The following is a 23903-nucleotide window of genomic DNA, read 5'->3' as shown; positions in this document are numbered from 1 at the left end:
CTGTGTGGGTCAGTGGGTCTACACTACAGTGTCTGATTTAATTTCAACATCTACAGCCGCTAACGAACACCGTCGCCGCCGAGCCCCACCGCAGCTAGAGGCACTACAACAGCTACAGCCTCGCCGGTGAGAACCGCCCCCAACGAGAGAGAGAGGGAGAGTATCACTAGATGAACTGGGATCTGGGAACAGACGGGACAGAGGAGTGGTCGCGTCGTGCGTTAAGCATTAAAACGGAAGAAATAAGCAAACCAAACATGCGTGATTCGTTTACATTGACGTTACCGTGGTTCATTTAATTTACTGCACAGAAAATCTAAAGACGCCAGTTCCCAACATTATGCATGAAGGGAACTAGTACTGGTGAAGGCCGGAGATTGATTGATATTGTGGATCGATCGATCATCCGCGCGCAGTTACGTTATTTATTTGTCATTGCTGACCCCCGCAAGAAGGGGCTCCGTCGTCTTGTTAGCCTCCCACTTGTGCAACCTATTCTGTGCTTCCTCTACCTGAACCAAAAACAGACAGACGACGGAAGCAACCTCTTTTATTAGCTGCGTGCCAGTCTGTTATCATTAATTTTTACTCTGCAAGTTTTAGCAATCTCTACCTCCTTGTTCCAGTCAGTTCTCAAGGTGACCCACACTAGAATAGCCGTCTGCATGCAGGTCCCTCCGATCATCCCAGCCCAAATGCCCTGCATGCATGCCACGAGACATATGCGCGTACAATTACATACGTCGTTAACGTTACTGCTGATCATTCATTCATTCGGAATGCAGAGAAAATCTAAAACATCTCTCCAACAACCATATGCATGCATGCATCTATTCGAGCTCAGTACCTTCACACCGAGCTTGAAGACGAACCCGAGCACGGCGCCGAGGGGGACGCCGACTATGTAGTAGCAGCCAATGTTCACGTAGGCCACGAACTGCTGCCACCCGCACCCAACGGCGACACCTGTGTGAAGTATTTGCTTGTTAAAAAAATAATTTCCAAATCACACCGCGAACTACTCCCACACATCGTGATCAGAAACGTCCTAATTATCTTTATTAGGAGAAAGTCTCCGAACTCTAACCTGACAGCACAGGCTGGATGCCGTTGAGAACGAGCGTGACGGCAAGCAGCGGGCAGAGATCGGCCACCGCGTTGGACACCACCTCGCCCTCCGTGAACAAGTAGCTGATGTAGTTGCGCAGGCAGAGGACCAGAACGCCGAGCATGATAGATATGAGCGTCGACAGCGCGGTCACTACCCACACCGAGAAATACGCGGACTTGGGGTGGCCGGCGCCGAGCTCATTGCTCACTCTCACGCTAGAAACCATTCATTAATTCAGGAGTTAATTAGTCGGGATATACACGAAACCGGTAAGAGAGACTTAATTGATGTAGTAGTAGCAGTAGTTGAGTTGCGAACCTGGCAGCGGCGTTGAACCCTACTGCGATCATGAACACCCACCCATTAACAGTCATGCTGTAGATCAGATATATAATAGCACGAACAGCTCAACTGAATCAGTTAATGTTACTCACCATACAGACAACTCAACTGAATCCTGGCAGCTAATTGATGTAATAGTGATGGATAAATGAACGGTAACGTGCTACTCACCATACAGACAGCGCGTCCAATGCAAGTTCAGGGTTGGGGAGCAAGCCGGCGATGAGCACCAGGACCTGATAGTACCAGGTCTCGAGGCAGAGCATGACGGCGGACGCGGCGGAGAGCTTGAGGAAGTCCCAGAGGCCCGAGAAGGCCTGCCAGGTGAAGCCGGTCCAGGTGTGGCGGCACCTGGGGCTCATCACGATGTACGCGAACTGCGCCGCGACGAGGAGCCACCAGCTGAGGCTCAGCACCAGGGAGGCCCCCAGCAGGCCCAGCCCCACCTTGTAGACCACCACCCAGCTCAGCAGCAGGTGCAGCGCCAGCGACGCGGTGGAGATGTACGCGCTCGGGAGCACGATGCTCTGCGCCTGCATGAACTTCTGGATCGGGAAGTTGATGGCGTACGCGAAGATCTGCGGGATCAGGCCGTACACGAAGATGGCCGCCGCGCGGGCGATCTCCGGCGACTGCCCCAGGAACACCAGGATCGGCTCCGAGAAGCCGTAGATCACGGCCAGCGGCACGCCCGTCGCGCACAGCAGCACGGCCGACCGCTGCAGGTAGATGCCCAGCATCTCGTACTTGTGGGCGCCGTACGCCTGCCCGCACAGCGTCTCCACCGCGCTGCCCATGCCCAGCTGCCAACAAATCAATTTTGGCGGGACCGTGAATCACACAGCAAAAAAATTTAAACAGACGCGGGCCCATTTCATGATACTGTCAATAAGGCCCATGTGTATGCTGACGGCTTACCTGATGATGCAAGAGTCAACAATGAGTGACGATGCAGGCCCATCAATGCATTGCAACGGCCTGGATTTTGTTTTGTTTTCGTGTTTTTTCAAAGAATTTTTTTATGTAAAAATAATTCGTTGATTCAAATTTAAGCAAACCTAGGCTTTTGTCGCCGTCTTTCTCCGACTGACTAAAGGCCCTGTTATTGAGCTTTTCGGGCTGTGTTCCCTTTTAAAAGCAAAAAAATTCATCCAAATAAACTATTTTAATAATTTTTAAGAAGTAATCGTTTTTTCTATAATATATTTTAAAGCATTTTAGACCCTGTTTCTGTCTTCCTGTGTTTTAAAATAAATAGAATAAAGAATCGTTTCATAGTTTTGTATAAAGATAAAGGTAGAAGATATATTTTATATTTGTCCTTATAGCTGACATCTTATAAAAAAAAATTCTATAACTGAGTTGGATAGAACTCCTCGTGTCTGAGTTTGATTTAGTCCAAGGTTAAAAAAGTCACTCACTAGCTCCTTGATGGTGTGCACATAAGATAGATTGAACTATGAACGACAGATCATCTCGTCGTCGCTTTTTCATAACAGGCATCTCAATCAACTTTTTCCATAGGCATAGGTCGACCAAATAGACTTTAATAGTTTGCTATACTATTGGACGATTCTTGTCCATTTTCTACATTGCAGTATCTTAGAAATGATCACTCGTTTATACGAGGTCAACTAAAAGGCCAAATCTATGCGACTTCAGTACTTGATGAGCTCAATAAAACCTACTGTACTACTTTATAGGTCGCCACTCTTTTGTGAGAAGCCATCCATATTGGCGTCCAAATGATCGATACAAATGTACATATATATACAAATACGTGTTTGCACATTATTTTTCAAATAATTGAGCACTCACGTACATCATTTTAACCAAAAAAATGACTACGTAGCTCTAGATTCTACACTATAAAATTTAAAATTCGAATCGGATTAGAATCAGGTTGTATTCCTATTAAAATTATTTAAGAACCTTAATTTATTGTGAAGAAACAATTAGCTCGTGGTCTATTACCACCCCTACCTTTATCTCTATTCGAGGTCATATGGACCGCGCACACTTGACTAATAATTTTAGCGCAGACATATTTACTTAGGAGAGCGCATAAAATGGTAAAAGATTATTATCCATGCAATTAACTAGACCTAGTTTGAGTGCACTACATCTAATACTTACCTGCTAAAATTAGTAAGATACATCCAAACAACCTAACTAATAATGTAGCTATTAGAGCATCTCCGAAAGCTCCCCATAAGTATCCCCTAAATCTAGTTTTTTTTTGGAAAAACACAAAAACATGTCTCTAACAGCTTCCCCTAAAGCGGTCCCAATTTTTTCATAGCCCTTAAAACTCCCTCATTTGTAGCTACAAATGAGGGATTTTTTGGCTCTCCAGAAACAATCTACCGCTTTGAGGGATCTGTTGGAGAAAGAATTAAAATCTACCTCCACTAATTATCTAGATGTCCCTTAAAACTGATTTTGAGGAGTGATTTTCTGGAGACGCTCTTAGATATTTTTAATTGGAGACATGCAAACATTCTAGCCAATAGTTCAGCTATATATTAGCTATATTATGAACTACCCATTAATTATTGGCTGGCTCCACCTAGCTAAAAATTATGTAGTAATAGTTAGCTAATTCCAATAGTAACTTTGTAGCCAACTAAGTATTAGTAGGTCTAGTGCATTTAATTAGGACCCAAGTAAGAGGGCGAGCTAATGATTTTAGAAATGCTTTGGATCCAAAAAGGACCCAGCGGAATCCGGGGTAGGTGGGGGTGGGGATGGAGGGGGGGATAATAATGAGTTCGAATCATTTAATGGAAAGAGTCAAAAGGAAAGCACCGGAAGCTAGCCATTTGGAAGGTTGCTGTACGAGGGCCACCCCAAAGCTGCCTGGAAGCATGGGACGACCGACGATAGCGACCGTCCTGTGCTCTGGCCATGCACGTATGTAACCTCATCTCATCTGACAAGTGACAAGCTGTACAAGGCGCGCCACGCTAGCCCCATCGCGTTGCGTCGCCGTCGGAGACGGCCAGCGCTAGCCGGCCGTGAGCCCGCCCCCGGACCTGGCTATCAGGCAGGGAACGGGACGAAGCAGGCGAGCACGCCGCTCACTGCAGCCGGACGACGTGAAAGCGCGGGCCACGTACGCTCTGCCCTCCCCCGTTTTGGAGCCAGTAGCTTTGGTACTTAGCGGGTCTCTCGTGGGTGCCTCGCGGCAACTTGCCCATGCCCGCTGGATTTCGTCCGGTTTGCTCGCGGTCCCGGTCCCGGTCCCAACTCAAGATCCGGGTTCAGGACGCATGAGGGCTCGCCGAGTGTACCCACGACCCTGGATAGATATTTACTCTAATAGAGTATGCATATATAAGCTAAATATTGTACCTATGACTTTATTATTATTGGATAAAAAACTTCACCAAACGGATAAACGGATACTACAACATTCCGCTCTCTCACCCATACCCGTTAATCCGTAGGTATAAAATACCCATTATAAACGTGGCCTAAAAACATGAACTTAGACTTCAGTCATCCATATCTCTTTTGACTATTTAACAATTTTTTGGACGATAATGTCATAAAAGGCTTAACAACTTTAATAACCATGTAATGGAACATGTAATATATTATGTGGTACTATCCTAATGTCGTTACCTTATCCAATTATCTATGGCGCCGTTGAATGGTCATTGAAAGAAACTAGAAATTATGTAATGATGTTTAGATGGATATACTTGTTCGTATAATATATGATTTTGGTAAATAGTTCATTTTTGTGGGTACGAGTGACGACTGACGACCCGACAAGTGATTCATACCCGTATGTATGGGTATAGGTAAATCTATACCCACCAACAAATATGAGTGATTTGGTGAAGCTATTTTTTTTGTCGTGAGTACGAGATATTATCCGGTGGGTATTGCCATCTCTATAGATTCGCCCCGTGTGTCACGGGCCGGCGTCCCGTAGCCGTAGGTGGCGTGGTAGGATTGGCTTGTCTGCCTCTCGTCTCCTCTCGTGTAGTCGTGTCCGTGTTTTTCTTTGTTTCCCTTTACTGGTTAGGCTACAATTGTAATAATACGACAAGAGGTACGTCGCACGTACCCGCAAGTTGGTCGTGCTGCAATATTCAAACATCCCTCGACAATTTTAAACGTAATATTGCACTACTTTGTATTTGGTCCAGACCAGTTCTTCTAATGGGCCCCTGCACTACTGGCACATATAGGAGGAGCCTCCTACTAGTACTGTGTGTAGTCTGTACTACACTCTGTATACTCTACCAGTAGCTCGTCCTTGGCTACTGCTACTAGCAACCTAAAGGTGAATAAAGAATTAATTTAATTTAAACTAAACCAGCAGTCTAACCGAGGAGGCCGGCCGGCCGGATAATCGGGAGGGAAAACTAGCTAGGCATCCACACCACGAGTCGACGACGGATCGAAGATTCAAACCGAGCAAACGGAGGAGAAAGGTAGTATGCATGCATGACTAGCTGTGCGTGCATGCGCTGCGTGCGTACGTACCATGAGTCCGTAGGCGAACATCTGCACGCCGGTGTTGCCGAGCGAGGCGGCGGCGAGCTCCAGGTTGCCGAGGTGGCCCGAGAAGATCTGCGTCGACATGGACATGAGGTAGTTGATCATGTACATCACCACCGCCGGCGCCGCCAGCCGCGTCAGCAGCGGCAGCTCGATGGCGGCCGCGCCCCACGCGCGCCGCGCCCACGGGGTCGACGCGTCCGTCAGCACGCCCTCCAGCCGCGCCGACGCGCCGTGCGCCCCGTCGTCGCCGGCCATGTCAGGCTGTTGATGATGATGTGTCGTGTGCGACTTGCTTGGAGGAGCTAATAATGATAAGGTAAGGTGGGTAGGAAACGCCTCTCGGTTCCAAAGGGCGAGCTCACAATTTATGGACCCGGCCTGCTCCGCGCTCGCGCGCGCCTCTCTGGAGTACGTGCCAGTGTGACTAGAACGTTCTGCCCCCACATCGCCCCCTACTAATGGATCCATCTAGTGCATTCTAGTCTTCGTCGTTGACGACAATTTGTGTGCCTCACATTTAAAACATTTAAATAGTAACAAAAAAGCTAAAGGTGTACATAAACAAATATTTAAACTACCGTTGGTTTGTTGACTCTAAACAAGCATGCATTCATGTATATACTCAAATAGCCGCCAGTAGAAGATATGTTTTACTACTCTATATTTAAGTGTAAACGACACTGTTATAGTCGGACCCACCCGCGCGTGCTTTTACGTCCCGTATGATTGATGAGGTTTGTGGGAGTTAAATAACATCACGTGCCATATAGAATAAATAAAGGTGAGCAAATTTTCTACGATGAAATAAGTGATGAGGTGGCAAAACTCGTGTTGGTCTTTGCTAGGTCCATCTAGTGAGGTGAACCCTACGTGCGTAGCCACTATTTTTCTGACTCTATTTTCCGGTATTTTTTTTGTCGTAGCATATATATTTTTAAATACTCTCTTTAGATAGAGTCATTTGGCGCTACACACAAAATAATAATAGCTCTAAATAGCTTTACGAGTCAACGATGAGAGCTACGCCAAACAAGATGGAAAATAAGACCTATAAAACAGTTTCAGTTTTGATGAACACCAAAAGTGGTGGATGACCTGGCCTAGGGCTCGGAGGGTCCGCGCATCTACGATCTGATTGACTCGGGTGATTATCCTATCTCGTGCGTGGTTATCCATTTAATCACGTGAGATTTATTGGCTATCGCCTAAAAACAGGTTGAGACCTCCATTTAATGGCATGGCTAAGTGTGATAAAATATTTGATGCGTTATTTAAGAATGGTAACATTAAATTGTCACATACAATTCCCCGATAGAAGAATGGAAAGAGTGTGCGTATTGTAAATGACATGACTCTTTTTTTATAATACTAATGATTGTAATGTCTTCCGTCGGCAAATACAATCAGTTATAAATGAAGGACGGTTGCGATTTCAAGAGATGAAGATCGACATGCCACCCGTCCCTGTCAGCACATTAGAGCCTGCGAGCAAAAAAGTTTTAGTTCGGCCATGCATAGCCGATAAAGACAAATGTAAAAATATCATCGTTGGTGATCCTCGCACTCTAAAAATGTCATGCAAAGTGGTTACTCGGAAGGCTTCGGACAAAAGAAAGAACAGAGACGCTGGGGGGCAAGCACGATCGGACACCTGATCATGGTCACCTATCCTACGTACGCTGGACAATCCGAGCACTAAGGTCGGACAGTCTAGGACAGGCGCAGATAGTCCGGCTATGAAGGTCGAACGGTTTGCAGATGGCCAGAAGCAGCAACAACCTCATACCATCAGTCCACAATGTTCTAAAACATGTACTATGAAGCAAAACATTTCCAAGACGTTTGGCCGACTCAGCAGAGTCGACCCTACTTTTGATCAGCTGCTTGCTAAATATATGAAGAAGAAGGCCATTCCACACAACCGGCCAATAAAACAAATGAAGTCAAAAGGGCGATTTGTGCGAAAGCAAAGGCCGACTAAACTGACCTAAATGGTAGCGCAACCAAGATTGTCTGGTCATCCTACTCTAGGGATGGCATGGTGCTTCCTGGTCTATCCATCGCCGGTGTGTTGTCCTACTCAAGTGTGGGGTAGTACGACAATGAATCCATATTGTTAGTCCAATCCGTTTGCTTATTCGGGCTGGGGGCACCACAAGTTTTTACCTATTGACATATTGATCAGACAGACATGGCCGAAGGGGATGCAATCTGAAACGACCTCTGTGCATCAAAGTTCTATAAAATATTTATATTATCTAACCACAAGAGCTGATGACTTGCATCGAGCCGAGTCCTTACTTCGGAAACAAAATAAGCACCACCAAAAAGGCAAGGGCATGTGTTGAACACCAAAAGTGCCAGACGGCCCGACCCTAGGACTCGGACGGTCCACACTCCTTGATTAGATTGACTCGGGTGAGTATCCTTATCTCATGCGAGGTCATCCATCTAACCACGTGGAATCTGTCGGCTATCGCCTAGGACGGGTTTAGACCTCCACACACACACACACACACACACACACACACACACACACACACACACACATATATATATATATATAGTTATAGTATTAAGAGCTCTGGGCTCTCTCTAATTAGAGAAAGCCCAAACCATCCTACCTGATCGGTCGACCAGATAAACTAGACTTCCACCAAAGAGATTTTACGATTAGTTATGCACACATTTACGTTTATTTTGTATCCGTTTTACACAAAAAAACGGTTGAGTTGTGACGCGGCCGACCTGTCCCACCCACGCCCCGCTCGGATCCACCCCATAGTATGCACCCACCCAGCCGCTCACAACCCTAATCTGAACCACCGTCATTGTCTCCCAGATCGCCATCCGCCCTCATCCTCTCATGCCCAAACCCAACCCTAGTAGATCGCCGTCGTCCCCTACAGAATCGCCATCCACCTGTATTCCTCCTCGATCGCAAGACCTTCCTCGACTTCCTCCGCTTCGGCCATAACTCCCTCCCATCTGTCGATCCACTCGTCCCCTCCGCCTTCCAGCCATAAGAGCCCCACCTCCACCCAGCTCGCCGCCGGCGGATGACTACATCTGGGAGATGCGAAGTGGAGCACGCTGCGCCACTCAACATCGAGATCCGCTTCTTGGGGCGACCTTCGTTAGCAGTGTGTACCGTGGAGGTATATACGTGAACCTGTAAGCAGTGTGTTTTCAATTTTTAGATATATCTGTAGTCTCACATATCTATCGAGTGAATGGATTTATGCCTCTGTAGTTTTCAATTTAGCAAACCTAAAGCAGAGCACGGGCGACGCCCTACCTCTGGGGATGATATTGCGTTGTTGGAATTAATCAACGTGAACAGCTGCGCCGGCCAGTACCCCACCAGCTGGTCCCCGTACCTGAGCCACCAGTTGCCCAGCTTCGAGTCCTTCCACACCAGCAGCCTCATGTCGTACTGCGCGCCGCCGGCCGACGACACCGGCGAGATGGACGCGCCGATGGCGATGCGGGAGCTCGTCTGCACGAACCCTGGGCACAGCGTGTTGTAGCAACCAGTAGCCTCGTACGTGTCGCTCTGCAGCCATATGTGCATCATGTAGATTGTATGCGATGCAAATAAACAAGCAGCAGTAGGAGGTACTCACTGTCCAGTACATGAAGAGCCTCGGCCTGCTGTCCCCGTACAGCTCAGGGCTGACCTGACTAGAAAAATCGTGCACAGCTTCAGATTGAGATACATAACATTAGTGAAGAAGAACGAGGTGAGGGAGGAGTAGGAGGTGAGATTGGGTGCCAATTATTTTTACCATTGTCTTACTAATCAAATTTGGTTCGGTAGCATTCTACTCCAAACAGCCTAGTTATTATGTTCAGTAGTGTTATTATAGGAAACAAAAGAGCGCAATGGTCTTATAGATCCTTAAGTGTTATGGCTTATTGGTTCAGGATAGATCTGTTTAGCCATCTAGGATATATGGCTATTAGCTGGTAGTCAACTTACAGTTTACTAACATTGGCTGGCTGTAAAAGTTTGGGCTGGATTGTTTTCTAGTTTAGAATTTTGTGGATCCAGTTGAGAAGTGGGGAACATGTTCGTGTCTTGTGGATATCAAGTTCAATCACTTAGTCATCTGTGTTGTGTCATCTGCTTCATCTAATTTTCTGCATCTCTGTTTGTCAGTTAGATGTGTGCTAACAGTACATCATTAATTTTTTTATTTTTTCTTGTGAATGTATGCAGGGTGAGCAGTAGTTGCAGGTAGTATATGTAGTTGCAGGATGCTAATGAATTTATTTCTTGTGCATGTGTACTAGCTAAGAACAATATGCGGATGCCAATGAATTTTGTAAATTCGATACTATAGTAGTTGCATGTAATATATATTTTATTTTACCTTTGAAAAGGTATTCTTCTGTTACTATTATTTCTTAAATGGTCATTTGGCCATCCGCTACTTTTCACTTTTATTAGGAAAGCATATCAGGACCTCTCAATTATTTTGTAGAAATCCAGTGGGCAGCTTGTGTTCTTTTTTTATACATACTTTAGGTAACTCTTGAATAATTCCGAGAGTGTTTACATCCCTTAGTTATTTGTTGATATATGATATAATATTTTTCTGCTCTTTTTTAATACCATATTTATCTTCCAGGCTTGAACCTCCAAGTAACAGCATGGGATTCGCCTTGAAGACTTCCCACGGTCCCACCGATACGACCTGTTTCAAGAATATGTTCTGGTGAGTCTATGGTATATACGATAGTCACTTATGCCTCTACGATATAAGATAATGTTCTATCAGTTTCTACATAATACTTTGCATGCCAGCCATCTCATTGTATCTGTAGTAGTATGGTGTATAAATGCTGCCAGTCATAAACGGTATGATTGGTTGCCTGAGCGACAGGCACATGGCTCGACGAAGCCTGGCCTGCCACAAACGGGTATTGGTTGGAAATGGGTAGGCGTGGCACCTTTGTGCCAAAAAAGTGCATTACCATCACTAGTAGCCAATGGATAGTAAGTGAATTTCAGCATCATGAAAAAATTGGAAAAGGGGAAATATTGCTGCTAGAAATGTATAGGGACTTTTTTGCGCTCACAAGCAGTTGATTGGAAGCACATTAAGTCCTTAGCTAGTTTATGGAATATGGAATGCTTCATTTTTTATACGTGTCTTTTGGGAATAAAACATTGTTACATTAATTTTCCTAACAGTCTGTTTTTCTTCTCAGGTTTGTGCATCAAGAATACTTTTTATCAAAATTCACTCGAGGAATGCAAGAATTAGGATAGGCCAATTAGATCTTCTTTTTGGTGTATCCTGAGTTTCCTTTGATAAGGATCTTGTGTCACCACCTGGGTCAATTTTATTAAACATTTTTTGCCACCAGCCTTAAATACATACTACATATGTTGGTTTACGCTAAAATTCTACACATTTACGCTATTTTGGTTCACGTTTTACACTAAAATCCATACGAGCCATAAACAGGGCATAATCGGATATGCCCGATTTTTCTGCTGTAATTTTAGGCACCATCCGATGTTATGAAATAAATCGATGATTTATGATAAAATTCGTATACATTTATGATGTTTTGGTTCTCATTACGCTGAAATCCGCTCGAGTCATAACCTGCATATGATTTTCATGCCATAATTGTGCGAGTGTTATACACTAAATTTTGTACTCATTTACGCTGTTTTAGCTCACGTGTTACGCTGAAATCATTTGAGCCAGAACTCGCGCACGATCGGTTGCACGCGATTTTTACGCCGTAATTTTGGGCCACGTTTGCTGTTACAAAACAGATATAGAATTTACAATAAATTTCGTACTCATTTACGCTGTTTTAGATCACGTTTTATGCTAGAATCCGCCCGAGCCAGAACATGCGCACGATCGGCTGTATGCGATTTTCACGCCGTAATTTTGGGTCCCGTTTGCTGTTACAAAACAGATATAGGATTTACGCTAAATTTCGTACTCATTTACGTTGTTTTAGCTCACGTTTTACGCTGGAATCCGCCCGAACCAGAACCCGCGCACGACCGGTTGCACGCGATTTTCACGCCGTAATTTTAGGCCCCGTTTGCTGTTACAAAACATATATAAGATTTACGCTAAATTTCGTACTCATTTACGTTGTTTTAGCTCACGTTTTACGCTGGAATCCACCCGAGCCAGAACCAGAACCAGATCAGACGCGTGTGGATATAAAGACTGGGGCTTCCCATACTAATGGAAGCCCAGGGCTTCCATTACCTCTTCCCTATATATATATATATATATATATATATATATATATATATATATATATATATATATATATATATATATATATATATATATATATATATATATATATATATATATATATATATATATATATATATATTCAGAACCTCAAACACATTCCAATCGAACCAATCTACTTTCTTTACCATTCCTGTCCTAGAAGCAGATGTAGCGTAGTTCTAATTGTAGCTTTCCACATATCCACCTCCACCATTTACAAAACATGTTAATTTGATCCAAAACAATAGTAAAAAATGATTATGGCGATGTTGTTCCTATAATTTAAAAAACGCTTTGCTGTTTTTTGGGTTTTTTTATGATTCTTAATTTGCCGAGTGCTTTTCGATACTCGGTAAGTCTGAAAAAAAGTACTCGACAAAGAACCCTTTGCCGATAAAATGTTTGCCGAGTATTCTTTGTCGTGTTACACTCGGCAAAGGCTTTGCCGAATGTAAAATGGCTAGCAAAGAACACGATTCCAGTAGTGTTTGTTAATGATCTTTAAGAACATATTTTAGAGAATGTTGAATTTTACATGCAACTAGAAATATCTTTATTTCTAGAGAAGACTGACACAAGTCGAATGACCTCTAAATTTAGGTCGTGTTTGGTAGGGCTCCAGCTCCTTTAGAAACAACTCCGGCTTTGACTTCTCTGGTGGAGCAGTTTCTCCAGCAGAACTAATGCATTTTTGCAAATCGTTTGGCAAAACGGCTCCTTGATCTCACCACTCACTGCTCCACCTCACTTCACTTCACTTAAGGCTAGCTAGTGCGGCTTAGCTTGGTCGCCTGCTGTCCATCTCCAAAAGGCTGAATAGACACAGCCACCCGCTTGCTTGTCCTCTTCCTCCACCTCCTACTTGGCCAACAACGACAACACCCCACCTCCTCCTCCCCCATCACACTACATGTGTCAGTGCTCATCGTGGGCACGGGTTTGCCGACTCGCTAGGTCTATACTGCGTGGGAACGACAGACTGCGTGGGCACTGGAGCGGTGCACGAAGCTACTTTTTAGGCTCTAGCTCCTCTCGTGCAAATCAGCTCTAGCTCTTCACCCGAAGCTATTTTGGGGCGTTGTTTGGGAGGGCTCGGAGCCAGAGCCACCCGGGAGCCCTCTCGAGCAGACACTTAATATTTTTAGAGGTGGTCCGGTTTACTACTACCTTTAAAAGTCCAGATGATAGAGTTCATATGGCTAGAAGTGGGTGAATAGCTCATAAAAATTACAAAAGCTCAATTTTATCAATAGAGCTAAGTTGATGGATGTGTAAGAAGTGTTACAACAATGCACTAGCTCCATAAAGAACTCTATACAACACAATAGCTCTCTAATGTCACAAAATGAACTATAAGTTGCAAGAGAGAACTCCTATGTCCAGTATAGCATTGAAGTCTTTGTTGCTAGGTTTGGGTGCTATAAGGTGGAGCACTTGGCTCTCGTGCTTGTGTAAGAAGTGTTACAATCTGAGTTGGACTACCTCTACAATTTGGCTCTTGTCCATTTATACAGCCGAGGGATCGAACAACCATTGCCACATGATGTTTTTCATGGGGTGTGTCACCCCATCTTTGAATACTTATCCCTTCCCATACATCTTTGTGTGTGCGTCTGTTCTGTCAGCCTCGAGCTGATCCAACCATGGGGGTGGTTGAGTCCTAAAGATGTTTTGAGCCATGCTGCTTGGTACGCTTCTTGACAGGCATGGGAAAGGCTTGCATTGTATTATCCCTTCTACATACATCTGTCTTTGTTGAATTTCGTTCTCCTAGAGCATGGCTAGCCATGTCCTGCGAGGTTCATACCTTTGGGAGTGGTATAGTTGGCCGATGGAGTCAGGAGCCTTGTGTTCTATTCTTGTTACCATCCTTCGCATGCCTCAGTTAGGCTACCTCTATGTTATGGTCCCTTTAGAGATGCTTTGTTTTTATCTTGCCTTAGGTGATCGAGGTCGAGATCACTGACTGGAAGACTTGGTTGGTATCTTTGTTTGGGTGATTGAGGTCAGGATTGTCCTAGTCGGAGGATCTTTTGTTAACTTTGTTACTGTTGGCTTAACCCTGGTCGGGTGACTAGGTAAGGGAGTTGGGTCGGGTCAGGATATGTTGCAGTTTGATTTGGTCGAGGTGACGGAGTTAGGTCCAACTTGGTCGAGAAGGACCTGGTTGGGGACTTTGGTTGGGTTGCCGTCGTTGGGCCTATTTTGGTTGAGGTGGGGATGATCTATTTGAAGTTTGTTTTTGTTAAAGCTCTTTTATCCCTTTGAGCAGTTTCCTTATGTTTGTTTCAGGGTACCACAATGTTCATCATTTGTGTCTATTAGGCTATGGCTAGTAGATCATACATATAGTCATGCAAAACAATGTTCTACATTGTAGACTGTACTATTTACAAAGTGGAGTTTGAAATAGGGGATGAAGATGAGTAAGCCGTTAGAGATAGCCTTACCATCTTCTCATGGTTGCCAATCTTGCACAATCTTTGATGTGGATTTTAACATATCTCATTCATAATACTTAGAGTAGAGATTAGTTTAATAGTTGTTTCAATTACTAAAGCCTCACTTGGAGCTTTCACATGGTATTTGTAGAGGGTCTTGTAAATCTTAGACACCTCTAAAATACGATTTTTAGAGATGAGCCGACTTAGAAAACAGTTTTAGAATAGATTCTGATAGAGTTGCTTCAACAAAACATTGAAGACATTGCTACAAAAATTTGTATAGTAGTGAAATACATTGGTATGCCATGTGATTTAAATTTTGAATTCTAGAGTGACACGATCCAACGTCAAAACGTTTATCACAGGATTTAGTCAATGCTCAAAATTCATATGGGCATTTTGATTCGGCCCAAGAAAAAAGAGCTGCATGATGACCAAACTACAATGACATCTCTAATTATACTAGTGCAATGTCGTGACATAATCATATTTAATGAGTGACTCTGGCAATCCATTTGGATGAACAAAGCAAGTACGATAATAGACTTTTCACATTACATTGATCAACAACGCCAATTGGGAAGAAATCGATCCACCAAACTCTCATCCGACCCTGTGTTTGGGAGTGAAAATGAACAACTCCCACCATTTTGACTCACTTTTAAAGAAGGATTTGTTCAACAATATCCAAGTGATGACAAACGAATAGATGTAGAAAGTACATGAGACAATGGTCCAAACACATAATGCGACAAGAAGTGGAGGTTAACCTAGATCTCACCCTTATGCATGAAGCGGGACACAACATGCCTCTCGACGAGTGTGGTGATCTCGTGTCTTTGTCGGTGTGCCATCGTGACGACGAGCTCCTCCACTATGGCGGTCTTGCACCAAGGTAAAGCGTGTGGGGGACGGATATCCCCCGGGTCAACTAGAAGGCAAGAAGGCATCGGGAAAGGCTTTGGGCCTATTGTCTCGCAAGGCCATCCCTTCGTGGGCCAGGGGAGAACTACTGGCAGAATGGGCCGACGCAGGGAATGAGCAGACTCGGGCCAGGCGGCTCATTGGATTTAAGCGTTATCCACAGTTCTGATCCGATTTTCCCGTGCGACACCCTTGGACGTCGGAACCAAATGAGGGTAAGTCAGCAGGATTGTAGGAAGATAAGTTCAGTCGGTTCACTATTACTTAGGGATACATCGTTATCATACACGCATGTAGTGCCCCATCATGGCCAAGTCATTCATCAACCATCTACTCAGCTCACTAGCTTTCTCCACACTGGAGAATTCCCTTGTAACCCACCACATAAAGATCCACACCAGGAAGTAGGGTGTTACACATCTCAAAGCGACCCAAACCTGTAGAAAATTGTCTACCGTCACTCGTGCGTCTCGCACGAACCATTGAGTTACAGTCAGCAACACCGTCCTACCCAAAAGCACCTCGAGGGGTAACCTCGAGTGCACGGTCAGGCTCCAAACATCGACACAGCGGGCGAGGGCAGTTGATCGTTGTTGTCGGTTAGTGCGAGGCTAGCGCATTGGCACAAGCAACGGGGGTGTGGACTGTGAAAGCGAGAGCTTAGACTTGGTGATGCTGTCGAGCTCCTCCTCTGATAGCGACGACACCCTTGTCATGATCTTCTTGATGATGTTGTCGACGCGACCGCACGACGAGCCAATGTCGGAGTCAGAGGCCGAGGACAAGGTGCCTAGGTCGGCGACGCTAGCGGGGCACGGCGTGGCGGGGCTGACAACCCCAATCTTGCACTAGCGCTGAATGAGCGAAGAGGATCGGGACCCCGCTGGCGGGAGCTCAGTGGCTGCGACCGTGGAGGAGGCGTCCGACAGTGCCGCAGACAACTCCTAGAAGATGACAACGCGCACGACGGTGGGGCACGTGGCGGGCATGAGCTCGAACGGCTCAACGTCCCTGACGTGACAACGCTGGTCGGTGGGGGCCGGCGCGATGCTAGCCATGACGGAGGAGGCTCCTAGGCATGGGCTCGTTGGCGACGACGGAGGAGGACGAGGTGGCAGCTTCGACGACGTCGGTGGGAAGAGATGAGGATGTTGAAGAAGCCCCTCAACGTAGTGGGGTGGGAAGGCGCATGTTGCGGCCCCGAAGGCTTGGAGCGTGTGTTCATTACAAAGAAATATAATAGATTTTTCTTTTGCAAAAGTGTTGACGCACAACGATGATGGAAACTGGTGGTTTATAGTAGTAGTTTTTACGACAAACTCCTTCCGTTCTAAAACATACTCCCTCCGTCCTAAAGTATAATTCGTTCTAGACTAATTATACATTAATTAGTTAATCTATGAATGCGGTTTGTATGTATGTCTATATTCATTATCATCTATTCGAATGTAGATGGAAAAAGAGAGAGAACTAGAAAGAACTATATTTTGTGACAGATGGAGTATAATGTACTTCACTTTATATATGAGATTTGACTAGTTATCTCTTTAATTTTTTTTAAAGTATCTCTAATGGTAGAATAAGTCATAATAAAATAAATAGATAATAGTTATAATTTTTTAATAAGATGAATAGTTAAATAAGATATATAAAAGTAAAAAACATTATGTATTTTGAAACAGAGGAAAAAAAAATCAACATGTGCACACAATGCCCCAGCACGCTGCCAAACCAAACACGTCCGCAGTGACCTCAAGCAGACATATGTTATGTACTAGGTATGTGCCCGTGCGTTGCCACGGAAGTTGCAACTAAAAGGGGCAACCAAAACATAGCTTAAACTTACAAGAACATGCAATTAGATTACTTGGAACACACTTTTGAAAAAAATAGCATCTTCTGACGGCAACAGGTCATTATACAACAAATGTAAAATCTTACCACCTCCGTTCTTAAATATTTGTTGTCCGCTAGTTTATTTTTGAACTAAACCGCGACAAATAAAAAAGAATGGAGGGAGTACATGCTAACAAAAAGCTGGATAGACATGTAGTTATGCACATTATAAGGGAGATGGCTAGAAATGGCAAATAGTAAACTATGTTTTCCAAGAGAGATGGTTTCCTGGTTGTCGAATTACTATGCTATAACAAGTTACTGCTATGCACCGTAATTTTAGTCTGTGATCAATGCACACAACTGGGCAAACGGCGATATAAAACATGAACTACAAATTAAGGATGCAAATATAGTTCAAATACCGAAAAGAAATATAGATAATTAGCTCCCTCCATAAATATCTTAGTTACTTGCCCAACAGGCCAAGGCCAAAATCGTAACCCAGGAGGATACATACATGCACACACATGAACCTCATATCGACTGGCCATGTCGAACAGAGTGTATCAAATCAAGTAACTGCAACAAACAAACCAAATTACGTAACACAAACAATAAAATACACACTGATAAAAATTGAATTATACATGTACCAAACTGAATAAGCAAGCACCGCCATTGTCCACACAAAAGTATGAGCTGACCAAACAACGAACTAATAATGGACAAATCTTTGAACAGGTAATGCCAAAATCATAGGCAACCCTATAGGAGACAGAAGAAACAATACTGAACAAGAGGAACATTCTTCTATGTAGCTGAGTCTTCCCTCAAAGAACAACACATTTCTTTTACCTGTGCTCTTAATCTTGGTATTTATAATAACCAGGGTTCAATCCAATCACAATGCATGAGAAGTTCAATGGGACGATGATCTAGTGCTTCGATGTCCTATGCTTACCTGATGTACTCTTGCGTATGGTTGAGAACAATAATTTGTAATTCGATTATTAATTCTCAGGAACATCAGAATATTTGTAACGGGACAACATCTTTGGCGACTAATGGGTGCCTTTAATGATTGAACGGCACTACGACAACAACAAGACACAGTGAGGAATCAACCAACATCCATACCTATGTGGGACGCCTTGGCCTAATTGCAGATTCCTCAAATGCATTCTTGTGAGAATGGGCACCACGAGGCATAGAAAAGTACATCAAATTAATCATCCTTGTTTGCATTAATAAGATTAACTACCATTGCCAAGGTGAGCTCATCTCCCTGAAAGGATAGAAATCGGTCAAATTCAAATTTTACAAATAAAACTTATAGAAAACCCTTATGCTCAAAGCTTCGGTTGCTCTCTATTGTAGTACAACCGAAAACAAAAGGAAATAGTAAGGCACATACCTTGCAAAACCTCACAGATTGACACTTCTCATGATTGGATTAAACCATGCATTGTGATTGGAATAAATGGCAAGATGTAATCTGCTGGAAGCACGAGTAATGTAATCAAGGTGCCAGATAATTTACCTTGACTGGAAATGTGCCTGTAGGAAGTTTGGTTGTCAAGAGTTCCCTAAGCCTCCTGATAGCCTTCACTTTGTTTGCTAGGACATCAAGCAGAGGGATGAGTTCATCTGTGTTCAGAGGGAAATCCGGTGTCAACCACAACACTGGTCTTAACCCATGCTAACAGCAATAGAATATATTCCACATATATCAATTAGAAACTGGACCATTTAAATATTTGTCATTTAGTTTGTTTCTTAATATTTCATACAATGAAGCAGTAAGAGAAGTTGTGAGAATATATTTCAAACAATGGCGACTAATGGGTAATTCGATTACTAATTCTCAGGAACATCAGAATATTTGTAACAGGACAACATCTTTGGCGACTAATGGGTGCCTTTAATGATTGAACGACACTACAACAACAAGACACAGTGAGGAATCAACCAACAGTCATCTTTGTCAGTAGACATTCAAATGTCAATCTAGCAGTGATGGATGACAGTTCAGTCAAAGCAGAAGAGCAGACAATGTTATTGGAGGAGGGTGGCCAAGCAATGGCTGCAAAGCCAGCTTATACTTCCCTCACATCACAAATACTCAGGTTCTCTATAAATTATAAATTTACAATTTCTCAATATCAGTAACCGAAGGCATTGTGTCTCTGACAAAAAGAAAATGTTGGGTTCAACAGACTTATATTCATGGACCAGTTGCTTCTTCTGGAGAATCGTTTAACACTGAGGGCAATGTAAGCTACAGTTGCTCTCCTCCAATCATTCAAGCTTCCTAGTTGCACTATTCTGCTAACTGGGTTGCAATTATATTTTCAGATCCAAATTTGGAGGGTATCTACTTTATTTTTACATATGTGATCGTGCAAACCTGCTTGGAGAGTCTGCCAAGGTACTGTTGTGCAGATATTGTTACAGAGTCTGGTCATATGCGTGAGTGTAAAATTGTCATTTGTTAGAACCTTTCAAATTTTCTGAAGTATTCAAATTAATGAAAAATATCCCAGTGCATTCTTCATGTGCCATTATATATAGTGTAACACTTTAATCCACTAACCTTTTTATTGGTATGCTTCATCTGCAGAATTACAGTCGAGATCTGTTCCTTTTCCTCTACTTTCTTCTTTTCATTGTAGCAACTATGACTTCCTTTAAGGTCCATCAAGACAAGTCATCATTCACAGGAAAATCTGTATTGTACTTCAATAGGCATCAAACTGAAGAATGGAAGGGTTGGATGCAGGTACTTACAAGAACATGCATGTAATAAATGGCAAGATGTAATCTGCTGGAAGCACGGGTAATGTAATCAAGGTGCCAGATAGTTTACCTTGACTGGAATTGTGCCTGTAGGAAGTTTGGTTGTCAAGAGTTTCGTAAGCCTCCTGATAGCCTTCACTTTGTTTGCTAGGACATCAAGCAGAGGGATGAGTTCATCTGTGTTCAGAGGGAAATCCGGTGTCAACCACAACACTGGTCTTAACCCATGCTAATAGCAATAGAATATATTCCACATATATCAATTAGAAACTGGAACATTTAAATAGAAGGCGCCATTCAGGGATCAAGTAAAAATAATAGAAAAATATCATATTAAGATACCTAAATAAAGCAGCAATTGTAGGATGCTGCCAAACTGAACAGTAGGAGTAATCAATAGAATTGTAATTACTCTTGGTAAGGTGAGTACAGACTGGTTCCTAATAAGAAGTTATACACATAAAATTAAGGTGAACAACATAAATAACCGTGTATGAAGTGTTGTTCTTGTAGATTAATTTGAGTACGCACCAAAATGTCTTCAAATGCCAACCCCAAATGATTTAGTAGGATGGCATGTTTTGTATGAAACCAAATTTAACTGAAAATCTGAATAATGCTATCTGCTACGCCTTTTGCTCTGAAGTGATGCATGAATAATGGTTTAGTTAATTTGAGTACGCATTAAAATGTTTCCAAATGTCAACCCCAAATAAATAAGTACAATGACCTATTTTGTATGAAACTAAATTTAACTGAAAATATGAATAAGACTGCCTGTCAGAGCAATGTGTGAGTAATGGCTCAATGTTTGGTTTGCAAAACAAACATGTTGTTTTATAATTAGGCAACAAACACTGGACCAAATGTTCTCAGAAATAAAGGACTTCGACATAAGTGAATACAAACCCCTAAACTTGTAAATGAGGAATAGACACGCATGAGCTAGGGATAATATAGGGATCAACATACAAGCTCACAATTGTAGATTAGATAGTGTTAAATCGGGCCCGACTTAACCATTTCTTTTTATAAGTATCATGAGCAAGTAGAAACACACCAGAAGTGCATACATCAGTGTCAAACTGAAAACAAGCCTAGCCCTGATTATATGTTAGGATAAAAACATGATTTATCCGAGACAACTAACTATTAGGTGTCGCAGTTCAGTTCCTAGCTAATGTCTAATGAGAGTGTAAAATTTAGCACTTGCTGATTGTAGCAAAAAGAAGTGCATAAAATATTGCCTATTTTTGAAGATGTATAAATAGGACATATGAACACACTGTACAAGCTGAGTAACCAAAATGCAAAAAAGAAATCCAGTGAAGCTAACATATACTGGCAGCAAAATTGACTTGGCCAGTTTAGAAGGTAGGCAAACCAATTTGATTGATTTTCCTATGCTGAGAGCGAGCAAATCGGCTTGCCTAGACTTTGAGCTGGCTTGGCCAGTTCTTGGAGCCAGTTAGCCGATAATGAACTGATTCGTTTAGAGGTTGGTACCTTGGATCAAATGACTGATTGGTTGGTGAATGTTCTTGAGGTTGACTTGTCGGCTTCGACCATATGCTATGACGAAAACAATGGCATGTACTTATATGATGCAATGGGCATTTAAAAAGTAATTCTCTGGCTATAAATATCAGCATGTGCAAATAGGGATGAAAACGAACGGGTAAGGTAATATGCATTTTTTCAATCAGTCAATCACTCATTTTGCATTGCTAGCCCTTGTCCCGACTTTCAGGCTGCTGGTTGTTCTTCTATGCCTACTGCTTTAGGTTGGCTTTACATTGGTTGTAAAACATGTGATTAAATCAGAGTAGGATAGAAATTTGGCTTTAATGTCTTGTCCCCTTATGTTGTACAGTCCAAGAAAATGATAAATTTAGGATCGAAATAGGAATTGTAATTTCCAAAGTGGGGGGATCGTTTTACCTGTGCTCTGCTATTGTCGTTGGCTGCTTCTGCCCACCTGCCCGGTGTCCCATGTTGGCCGCTGGCGTGCAGCACCCTTTAGTTCATCACTACTATCCACCTGCCTAGCCCTGGTGGCTGGTGCTTCACGCCGGCAGCCTCCAGCGAAACCCCAGCAGCAGCCCGCCGCCTCCAAGTACGCCGATCCGGCCTCCAGGGGACTGCCTCCTTCTCGCCGACCTTAGATTTGGTCGCTGCACCGGTCGATTCAGTCATCGGGCCGGTAGATTTGGCTGCTCTGGCCGCCGATCGCACGTCACGGTTGGGGGCGGCTTTGATGGGCGACAGCGGCTGGCGCTGTGTGAGCGAGCTGGGCGAGCGCGGCGTCTGCGCATCGCCTGTCGCGGCGGGCAGATGCAGGGGTCGCGGGGAACTCGCTTCGGGGGCTGCGGGACTGGGAGCGCGTGGGGGTGGGCGCGGCGTCCGTGTGGCTTGGGGGTGATGGGGATTGGGGTGGCATGGTCTTTAAGGAACTCCATCATCTGCGTCGATGGGGGAGGTTGGCGTCGATTTGGGGCGAGGATGTTGGATGATTTATTATCGCAGATGGCTCGGGTGGCTTGGATTGCGGGATTTCGAGCGATGCTGATGGGAGTTCCATGACGCGTGGGGAAGGCCGGTGTAGCAGCCCTGGATTGTCGGCGAGGGACGAGGGTGTCGGGGCGAGTGCCAAACTCGCAGCGGCGAGGGGCGAGGCCCATCGTGTTTGAGCGGGGCGAGCCCGAGGATGGCGGATGCGGACAAGAAGGATCCCTGAATGGCGCCTTCCATTCATGGAGAGCGAGGTGGAGGCGAGGATGTCGGGGGCGGGCGCCGCTGCGAGATTGGCTGAGGGGAGGGCGAGGGCGGAACCGTGCTGATGCTGGTGGACGCCCTCAGTATCAACATATAGAGTAGTAAAGATTGACAGTTGCTGCCGGCGTCCTATTTAAAAATTGTCCGAGATTGAGACTTTCCACGTAAGATATGCTTCCCGTTGCCAAACGACGCCCGCAATGATCTGAAGCGGACATATGTACTGACAGAGTGACAGCTGCTGCCGGTCTCCCGTTTTCTAGTTGTCCGAGATGGAGACCTCCATGTTAAATATGTTTCCTCCGTAACAAATTGAAAACTGTTTTAGTCTTTTAATTTTTTTTGTTTTTATAATGTATCTATGTATTGTTGATTTTTTTGTTAAATATTGTTAAGATTTATGGGCTAGGCCCAAATTGAGAAAATCAAATAAATCCTAGGAAAATCTCAAAAACCCATATAAGTGGATGACTAGGGAATAGGTGGAACCAATAGCACCATATTGCTAGTTCTATTGGAGTAGAGCTAGCTTAAATATGGAAGTCACACTCACCCACCAAGTCATGGATGAGAGGAGAGAGTATGGAGAGCCACATGCGCACGCGCTCGCCTTGCCTCGCCGAGGTGAAGGGCGCGGGCGCACGACATACGCGTGAATGGTCTGCCGAAATTTGGCACCTCGTCTTGCGGGGGCGCGGCTTCCTTCTGCCGTTTAAATTTTTGGTTACTTGGCTGTTAAGTTTAGAATCCTAACCGATCGCTATAAAATCTAAACTGAACGCGAGATTTTCGCGAGCGGATAAGATCGATGGACTCGACCCTATAAAAGGCGCCTGACAGCCAGCATCCAACTCTGAGCCGTCTTCCAGT

General features: G+C 44.1%; 2 protein-coding genes and 1 long non-coding RNA gene across 3 annotated transcripts; 1 reads left to right on the top strand and 2 right to left on the bottom strand.

Annotated features, from left to right (window-relative positions):
- Nucleotides 1-249: 249 nt before the first annotated feature.
- Nucleotides 250-6129, bottom strand: LOC100274540 (uncharacterized). The gene is made up of 7 exons (NM_001148896.1): nucleotides 5954-6129; nucleotides 1625-2256; nucleotides 1430-1486; nucleotides 1088-1326; nucleotides 848-966; nucleotides 614-700; nucleotides 250-512 (listed from the first exon to the last, which is right to left on the bottom strand). The coding sequence occupies exons 1-7, from the start codon at nucleotides 6077-6079 to the stop codon at nucleotides 426-428; spliced, it is 1347 nt and encodes a 448-aa protein (NP_001142368.1). The 5' UTR covers nucleotides 6080-6129; the 3' UTR covers nucleotides 250-425.
- Nucleotides 6130-19500: 13371 nt separating this feature from the next.
- LOC109939438 (uncharacterized) lies at nucleotides 19501-19722 on the top strand. The gene is made up of 2 exons (XR_002261895.2): nucleotides 19501-19588; nucleotides 19679-19722. It is a non-coding gene; the product is annotated as an uncharacterized lncRNA (long non-coding RNA).
- A 2728-nt stretch (nucleotides 19723-22450) lies between these two features.
- LOC109940023 (wiskott-Aldrich syndrome protein homolog 1-like) lies at nucleotides 22451-22939 on the bottom strand. Its single transcript, XM_020538761.3, has one exon. The coding sequence runs from the start codon at nucleotides 22937-22939 to the stop codon at nucleotides 22451-22453; it is 489 nt and encodes a 162-aa protein (XP_020394350.1).
- Between the last annotated feature and the right edge of the window lie 964 nt (nucleotides 22940-23903).

The sequence above is a fragment of the Zea mays genome, chromosome 5 (genome assembly GCF_902167145.1).
Source record: "Zea mays cultivar B73 chromosome 5, Zm-B73-REFERENCE-NAM-5.0, whole genome shotgun sequence".
Classification (NCBI taxonomy): Eukaryota; Viridiplantae; Streptophyta; class Magnoliopsida; order Poales; family Poaceae; genus Zea; species Zea mays.
This window is presented reverse-complemented; position numbering and strand designations above follow the sequence as displayed.